Source organism: Solanum tuberosum, unplaced genomic scaffold (genome assembly GCF_000226075.1).
Source record: "Solanum tuberosum cultivar DM 1-3 516 R44 unplaced genomic scaffold, SolTub_3.0 scf00027, whole genome shotgun sequence".
Classification (NCBI taxonomy): Eukaryota; Viridiplantae; Streptophyta; class Magnoliopsida; order Solanales; family Solanaceae; genus Solanum; species Solanum tuberosum.
This window is the reverse complement of record NW_006238953.1, coordinates 434,890-444,437: the sequence shown is the minus strand read 5'-3', so window position 1 is coordinate 444,437 and position 9,548 is coordinate 434,890. Positions and strand designations below refer to the sequence as shown.

The following is a 9,548-nucleotide window of genomic DNA, read 5'->3' as shown; positions in this document are numbered from 1 at the left end:
AAAATTTGGATGACTCTCCAAATTTCATTTGTGTCACATAAATTGAGACAACAAAAATAACATATATTGGGTCCATTTTAATTCATTTGTCTTATTTTTATATTTAAAAATTGCGTAAAAATACTATAAATCATGATAATTGACAAGATAAAATATTTCAAAAATGTTGTATGTGGATAGTCTTATTATGCCTTAAATAGCGTCAAAGAAAGTACAGGTTTGTGATAAAAAAAACTTATTCCTTTATCCACGCAAACAATCGCTTCAAAAACTCGGTTATTAGCCCCAAAATATACCATTTATATTATTGAGCCCGTGCATAGCACGGGCAACATTATCTAGTATTGAAATATAAGACACTTATATACCTTAGGTCCCCAAAGTGCTTGAGTCACCCCTCTTCCTACCTCAAAAATAGAGAAATTGTTTCGGATAGACCCTTGACTCAAAATAAAATTCAAATAAATAAAAAAGAAGAAATGAAAGTGAAAAGTAACTATATATTTTGAACAATAATTACAATTAATACGATAATCAAAGTACAAGAAACAACAAATAGTAACAAATATTGAAGAAAAAAAAAAAAAAGATAGAAAACTTGTAATACGATAATTAAAGTACAAGAAACAACAAAAAGTAGCACAAATAAAAAAATGAAATACAAAAAACGCTAAAACGATAATCGAAATACAAAAAATAACACATAATAGCGGAAGTCAAAAAACGAAAGAGCGGTATACAAATCCAATTAGGCCCAAACGGCCAAAGCTATAAATACATCTTCTTGTTCTTCCATTTCGTCTTCTTCACAAACCAAACTCCATTTTTTTCTGAAACTGTGATTCTCTGCTCCAAGAAAAGATGAATTCCAGAAACCCATTCACTCCTAGAATGGAAATTGGTTCTTCTTCAAAACAACCAGAAGATATTGGGGGAATAAATACATCTTCTTCTTCTCCCCGTCTTCCACACAAACCAAAATTCACTTTTTCTGAACTTCTGCTCCAAGAAAAGATGAATTCTAGAAATACATTCACTCCTAGAATGGAAATTGGTTCTTCTTCAAGGAGTGTAGATGCCAAAATTGGTTCTTCAAGAAGTATAATTGCAGAAATTGGTTCTGATAGAAGCAATATATCAATGGATTTCGCTGCTTCTTTAAATCAACCAAGACTTGAACAAACCATTACTGATCCAGACACCAAAGATACTTATCTTCTCAACTTGAAAATTGGGTCTTTTTCTAATGGAAATTGCCCTGTTTACAGAGCTGTGTTTTCGAAATATACGTATGAGGCTGGCAGAGCCCTCCCTTATGACCATGTTACTTTGAAGATCATTAACATGAACCTCCATGAGAATGAATTCAACTTGATTCGAAGTCAAAGTGATACACGCATTGCTCTTTTTGAGAATCCCCACATAATTCGATGCAAGAAAACTTTCATTACTGCAAATTTGCTATGCGTTTGTTTGCCGTATATGTCTGAGGGATCGCTTCGTTATATTCTCTCCACTCGTCCCGAAAAGAAATTGCCAGAACGTCTCATTCCTGTTGTTCTTAAAGAAGTACTTATTGGTCTACAAGACGAACTTCATGTTTTCTACAGACCGACGCCTCATAATAGTTTGAATGCCGGAGATATCTTTGTTAACATCCACTATTATACTAAAGCTTTGTCGATCAAGTTAGCATTTGAAACATCTGTTTATGATTCCGAACCCCCAGATTGTAATGGTGAAGAAGCTAGTTCGTTTTTGAATCCGAAGAGTATTTCTATATGGGGTGCTGCACCAGAGGTGTTTGAGAGTGAAAATGAGGATAACAGAGGAGCAAAATCTGATATCTGGCTATTGGGAATAACAGCACTGGAATTGGTGTATGGGAATTTACCTGTGAAGAATCGAACAGACTTCGATTATATAATTAACAAGTTAAGGGTGAACAAGAAATTTCCAAAATCACTTAAAAAGATGATGATCAAGAGGGATAAGAAACTCAAGAAAGTGATGGATTTTGCTAAACGAAAGAAAAGGGTGTTTTCGCGCGAGTTTGAGGAGATGGTTCTTGCTTGTCTTAGAGAGAATCCAGACGACAGGCCAACTGCCAAGGAGCTTTTGAAAACTCCATTCTTTAGTGAAATTGAAAGGTTTAAACAATTTGTGTTGAATACTAATAATTGAGCAGTGAAAGATCAAAAAGGAAATATCGATATGTATAGTGTGTATTACTTTCATTTAGGCATGAAATGAGCTGTTTTCTTAGTTGGGATCATATGGTTTATATACATGAAATGGAACTTCTGCGGATCTGTTGTCTGATTCTTCCTTCTGTTTCTTTATTTGGATGAAACATTTGTATGTTCGTATGAAGTTGATCATCCTCTGTGGATAATGCATCTGTTTTATGAACAGATTTCCAGTTATAATAGACTATTTGATCAAACACATTCCTATTAGGATCTTGCACTTTGAAATTTTTATGTCTTACAATGTTTTTCTTATTAACGGTTATGCTTTCTCCAAACTAAACCTCACTTAGTGGGATAACACGTACATATGATCGACATTTCTTGTACATGACTCGTCTGCATACAAAGGGCTCCCATACCCAGAATTCGAATGAATGAATCCCTATTTCAACAATTTATAGATGGTTTGTTCTTCGACTGTCTAGTTGTTGCCATGATTAGCAACTAAGTGCCTTCATGATCTCTCAAAATTGCTCACTTGATCCAATTGAAATATAATTTTGGACATCATATTAATGACCAAGAAAATCCTCCCACCTAATACTTAAAGGTCCTCCAAATGAACTCCATATTATATATATCCTCTTGGCCAAATAAAAGTATGGATCATAGTTTCTCTTGGTGGATTTTTTCTCAAATTAGAACAGTATTTATAAGCTCTGATAAGTGATAAGCACGAGTTCCGGTAAACAATATTTTGTGGCGATACAATTACTTTGCAAATACTGCATCATGAACAGATACTGGAAATTATTTACTGAAGAGTTGCAGGTTGTAGCTTTTTACAGCTGTCCTTTTCACGTAACAAAACTCTTAGTCTCTCATGGGATCGAGTCCCCTATTAGATCGCATAGTTTGTTAAATCATCAAAACTACAGAATGAGCTCAAAATAACATTTCCCCCTTTTATATGATGACAAACTTACTCAACTTTTTTTCCCTTTATCAACACTCGTTCCCCCTATCAGCATGACCATGTTCTTTCAAAACAAAATGACTTACCGAGCTCAGCCTTAACAATTTTTCCCTTTTTGACATCATAAAAAAGTAAAATAGTAAACCAGGTTGACAGAATGTAGTTCAATCAAATTCATGGTCGCTTGGGTAACACTGATCATAAGTAAAATTGTATAACGTAATGAGACACGTCAGTAAACACAAGACCAATATCATTCATTAACAAAAGAACATAGTATTCAAAAGGCATAGTACATAAATGTGCCCTTTAACTTGGCCTCATTTTACGTTTATGTCCTCCAATTTTGGGTATGCACAAGTAGACACTGAAACTTGTATAAAATTGAACAAGTAGACACATGAGTTCTACATGTGTACTTGTACAGACCCAAAGTTTAAGTGTCTAGTTGTACAGACCCAAAGTTGAAGGACATAAATGTGATTTGAAGCCAAGTTAAAGGGCATATTTATGTATTATGCCTATTCAAATATTGCAATTAAAAATTACACAGAGAACCGGGACAATGCCCACTGAGTTTCAACAACAAGAGAAATTAGGGAACTGAGATAAGAGTTTTTGGAGGAGGGAGGGATTGGAGTATGAGGGTTAATCTGGCATTAACCTCAACAATTTTGAATTTCTGGAGAGATTGAAGGAATGGGGAGGTATTAAAGGAGGTGAATTAAAGGTCCCCTGAAAGGTAGTGGTCTTTGGTATTCAAATGATGGGACAACGGTTAGGAACCCGGATGACTGATTACAACGATTCTCATAAGCAATTTAAAGAATGCTAATCTTTGAGACTTGACCAAGTCCCTCTCTATAGTTTAAATGTAATTTGTCTGAGTCTATCCTGACCTTCCATATATTCACCATGTGTGTATACCTACAAAATTAAATTTGCCAAAACAAACATTACCGAAAACGAGGATACCTGCTCCCTAGACATAGTCAAGTAACTCTCCCCAACTTCAATCTATTTTCTTGAACAGGTCCCTACTTAGAGCCATCGTGAGAATATCATCAATTTGATCTTCAATCTTGCAAAATTGCATGTTGATGTTTACCTTGTCATCATTATCCCTTAGAAAATGATGTCTCACATCAATCAATATGCTTAGTTCTATCTATGCTACACTGGATTCTTAATCATATTTGTATATTCGCACGAGAGAGGAATAGTGTGACTGACCACTTCACTTCAAAGTCTTAAATTGTGCATAACAAGTCACAACTGCTACATACTCTGTCTCAACTGTTGAAAAAGCAACAATTTTTTGCTTTTTAAGCCCCCAACCCAGAAAATGAATCATTCCTAAGGTTCTCTTTATATCAACTTGATACCCTACATAATCTAAATCATCAAATCAGTCTCCTAATGGATAGAATAAAACCAAGTCCCATGTTTTCTTCAAATATCTCAGGATCCACTTAGCAGCAGCTATCAAGTGTGATTCTTCTCGACAGGTTTGGAATATTGCACATACACCAACACCGAAAACAATGTTCGGTCTGCTGCCAGTGAGAAACTTGCTAAACATAAACTAGTTATTGGCCTTTCAAAATTAAACTATATGAACAATCACATTGGTGATACATGTCAAATAAATAAGCAAACTAGAAACTTTATTATTGTAAACGATATTGTGTGTGCTACTTAATCATTGCAGCTACTTTTCTGTAGACCTATTTTGGGTTAACTAAAACTATTAGGGGTCGTTTGGTAGGCCGCATTAAAACAAATAGTCTATATATTATGTATGGTACTATGCTTGGTAGGAATTTGGGCATATGTATAACTAATTAATGGATTAGTTATACAGGATGTATTACTAATACCTCCCATTTGGAGGTATTAGTAATACATCGGATATAATATCATGGGATAAGTCTATGTTAAGACAAAAATATCCCTCAAATCATTTTGATTATTTTCTTGATTTTATGTTTTATATTTGTACTAGTAAATTTATTTAAATAAATTAACTTACAAATTATTTAGAGAGAGTTGTTTGTTACTAAATAAATCCAATACAAATTAATACAATATTTGAAATGTGAGTTGTTTAACATTAACTAATTAAAAAGGCACTATATCACCACATGACGTTTGTATTTTGAACAATTTATAAAATTGCATACATATTAAAACTAAAACTTGCAATTTTTATGTGTAAATGTAGATGGTTTATTCAATTTTACTATTATTTACTGTCTTTCCAATTTTAAAAGTTGATCGTTTATCGTTTTTAAATTGAAAATTGACATTTTGTAAGTGATCAATTTACTAAGATGACAATTATTTATCCTCAAATAATTTAAGTGAAAAAAAAGGCAAACATGACAACAAAATTGTTCTTCTCATAGCTAGTTAGAAGGCATAAAAAATAATATTGTCCGGCAATTGTTTACCTTAACCCAATTACATAATAATTCAAGGGTATATTGAAAAGAAGTTTCTTTTATAAAGTTCTAATCCAAACACAAGATGATGTGGGAAATAATGAACCAAACACTTGATAAAAATAAATCTGCATTACTAATTTCTGCACTATTAATTTATACATTACTAATCCCTATATTATTAATCTTTGTACCAAACAACTCCTTAGTATTGAAGGAAAAAAGTACGCTTTTGTTACTGGAGGAAAAATTGAAATAAGGCTTTTGAGAACTATTTTTTTTCCCTTTTTCTCTCTGCTATTCCATCTACTGTATTATTGATATTAATATTCAAAATTATATTGGTACACAAAAATACATTATAAGCAATAAAAAAAACTACATTATATATAAGCATAATAATATTATACAATTATTTATAACAAATTAACAATAATACAAACAAATATAGTAATAAACAAAAAATGAAAGCCCGAAAGTCGCAAGAGAATAATTATAAGGGAAATTACATGGTTAAGCAAACATATACTAGTTAATTAGTCATTATAGTTATAGTTTTAGTTAATTACCACTCCCAACCAACATTTAGTGATAATCACGTGGGATGGGATTTCGAATTTGTATAATTCAAAATTTGTATAATTTTTATATAATGTAATTTTTATAATATAAATTGTATAATTTTTGTATAATGTAATTTTTTATAATATAAATTGTATAACTGTTTAGAGTTCAGATGTTTGTGTTTGTATAAATTCGTCATTTTGAGTTTATATAAAAATAGCTCAATTATACAAACGTACTCGAGAATTATACAAACGAAACAACTTAAACTATAGCTACAACCCATAAATATGCAAACTATAACTGTGAAGCATAATTAGACATGTAATACTTAGCCATTTAAGAAAAAGAAAAGGGGAAAACTTAAACAGATAAAATAAAATAAAGAAAAAAAAAGAAAAAAAAAAGGCAAATGGCCAAAGCTATAAATACATCTTCTTCTTCACAAACCAAATTCCATTTTTTTCTGAAACTGTGATTCTCTGCTCCAAGAAAAGATGGATTCCAGAAACCCATTCAGTCCCAAAATGGAAATTGGTTCTTCTTCAAAACAACCAACAGAAATTGGTTCTTCTTCTTCTTTTCCTCCTCGTCTTCCTCACAAACCAAATTCCACTTCTTCTGAACTTCTGCTCCAAGAAAAGATGAATTCCAGAAACCCATTCAGTCCTAAAATGGAAATTGGTTCTTCTCCAAAACAACCAGAAGATATTGGTTCTTCAAGAAGTGTAGATGCCCAAATTGGTTCTTCTTCAAATCAACCAAGAGATGTTGGTTCTTCAAGAAGTAGTGTTGCAGAAATTGGTTCATTGGATTCAAATCAACCAAGACTTGGACAAACCATCACTGATCCAGACACCAAAGATACTTATCTTCTTAACTTGGAAATTGGGTCTTTTTCTAATGGACACTGCCCTGTTTACAGAGCTAAGTTTTTCAAATATTTTTATGACGTTGGTAAATCCCTCCCTTATGGCTATGTCACTTTAAAGATCATCAATATGAATCTCCATGACCATGAATTCCACTTGATTCGACGTCAAAGTCATACACGCCTTACTTATCGTCAGAATCCCAACATAATTCGATGCAAGAAAACTTTCATGGCTGCGAATTTGTTTTGCATTTGTTTGCCGTATATGTCTGAGGGATCGCTTCGTTCTATTCTCTCCACTCGTCCCGAAAATAAATTGCCAGAGAATTTCATTCCTGTTGTTCTTAGAGAAGTACTTGTTGGTCTGCGAGACGAACTTCATATTTTCTACACACCAACTCTTCATAAGAGTTTGAGTGCCGGAGATATCTTTATTGACATCCACAGTTATACTAAAGAAATGTGGATCAAGTTAGCATTTCAAGTTTCTGCTTATGATTCCGAACCCCCAAATTGTAATGGTGAACAAGCTAGTTCGTTTTTGAATCCGAAAAGTATTTCTATATGGGGTGCTGCACCAGAGGTGTTTGAGAGTGAAAATGAGGATAACAGAGGAGCAAAATCTGATATCTGGCTATTGGGAATAACAGCACTGGAATTGGTGTATGGGAATTTACCCGTGAAGAATCGTACAGACTTGAATTATATAATCAACAAGATAAGGGAGAAGAAGAAATTTCCAAAATCACTTGAAAAGATGATGATCAAGAGGGATAAGAAACTCAAGAAAGTGAAGGATTTAGTTAAACGAAAGAAAAGGGTGTTTTCGCGAGAGTTTGAGGAGATGGTTCTTGCTTGTCTTAGAGAGAATCCAGATGACAGACCAACTGCTGATGAGCTTTTGAAAACTCCATTCTTTAGTGATATTGAAAGGTTTAAGCAATTTGTGTTGAACTGAGCGGTGAAAGATCAATGTGGTGGTATTAGTAAAGCAGATTCTTGGATTATGATGTATAATGTGTACTACTTTCGTTTAGGCATGAAATGATCTGTTTTCTTAGTTGAGGATCATATGGTTTATATACATGAAATGTAACTTCTGCGGATTTGTCTTCTGTTTCTTTATTTGGATGAAACCTTTGTATGTTCATACGATGCATCTGTTTATGAATAGCAAATGAATTCTGGTTGTCCGAATTGGGCTGTTGATCGATTTCTTGACAGCAGACGGGGCAAACAGATTTCCAGTTATAGGCAGTGGTCTGGTTATGTCTTACACTTGCTTTTCTTATTAAGAGTTATACTTTTTTCATTGTTTTCTTACACTCCACCCTCCGTAGACGTGACTTAGTGGGATTTGTTGTTGTTGGTCTGGTTATGTCCATTTCAATTAGTATCATCCTAATTGCATAACACGTACATATGATTAATATTTCTTGTACATGTCTCGTCTGCATACAAAGGGCTCCCAAACACCAAATTAGAATCAATGAATCTCTACTTCAGCAATTCTACAGATGGTTTGTACCGCGACTGTCTAGCTGTTGCCATAATTGGCGACTAATTACCCTCATGATCTCTCCTAATATGATCACCTGATCCAATCAAATAGGCCTTCTCTCAAACTTTATTCGTCAAATAGAACTGGCAACAAGTCCAAGTCCTAGGTATCTGATCTTTTGGAACAGCAAGAGCAATTGAATCATGAGCTTGAGGAAATGATAGTCGCTTTGGCTAGCCGCAATGCTGAAATTGTCAGGCTTAATGCCCAGTTGTTACAGGCACAAGCTGAGGGACCTGGTGCAGGTGAACTTGTGGCTTTGAAAGCCCAAAATGAACGTCTCAATGTTGAAGTCAAGAGCCTCACCCAACAGTTGCTTCAGGCTCATACAGAGTGAAATGCTCGAATGATCCTACTTCTCCAATCCTTAGATCCTAAGCCTCCTACTTCCTGAACTCCTAAAATAATCTTCCCTCTTTTTTTATCCCATTGACAGTTCTATGGTTCTTATTTGTAATTTTTTTGTAGTATTTTGGATGACTATTCTCATATATTAATGAATGTTTTTGCCTTGTATTTACCATCTCTCCTCCAAATTCTTATGTATTTTTATTCATGTTAAGTGTTTCCAAGTGGCCATGAATTTGTCTCGACTACATGATAGTGGCTTGGTTTTGCTGCTTTACTTTCTTGTGATGTCAAAAGGGGGAAGATTGTGTTGATGCGGGTTAGTTAGTAGGGATCTGATTGTCACGCCCTGAGCCTACACCCTGGGCGGGATCGGCACTCGGAGACCATTGCTGGCCCCAAGCGAACCCTTGGCCTGACTTTCTTAACTCAGCGGAAACCTAACTCAACAAAATAACTCAATGCAAATGCAAGGTTACAAAACAGTTTAACTTATAAAATTTGGCCAAAAAGGGCAACTCGAGTCTCAAAATAGAATATTTACATATATACATAGATGAGAGACTCAATACTAACTGACTGACTGTCT

General features: G+C 34.1%; 2 protein-coding genes across 2 annotated transcripts; both read left to right on the top strand.

Moving 5' to 3' along the window:
- Nucleotides 1-861: 861 nt before the first annotated feature.
- On the top strand, nt 862-2,184 carry LOC107059599 (serine/threonine-protein kinase BLUS1-like). The gene has a single exon (XM_015306295.1). The coding sequence runs from the start codon at nt 862-864 to the stop codon at nt 2,182-2,184; it is 1,323 nt and encodes a 440-aa protein (XP_015161781.1).
- Nucleotides 2,185-6,673: 4,489 nt separating this feature from the next.
- LOC107059598 (serine/threonine-protein kinase BLUS1-like) lies at nt 6,674-8,008 on the top strand. The gene has a single exon (XM_015306294.1). The coding sequence runs from the start codon at nt 6,674-6,676 to the stop codon at nt 8,006-8,008; it is 1,335 nt and encodes a 444-aa protein (XP_015161780.1).
- Nucleotides 8,009-9,548: the final 1,540 nt, after the last annotated feature.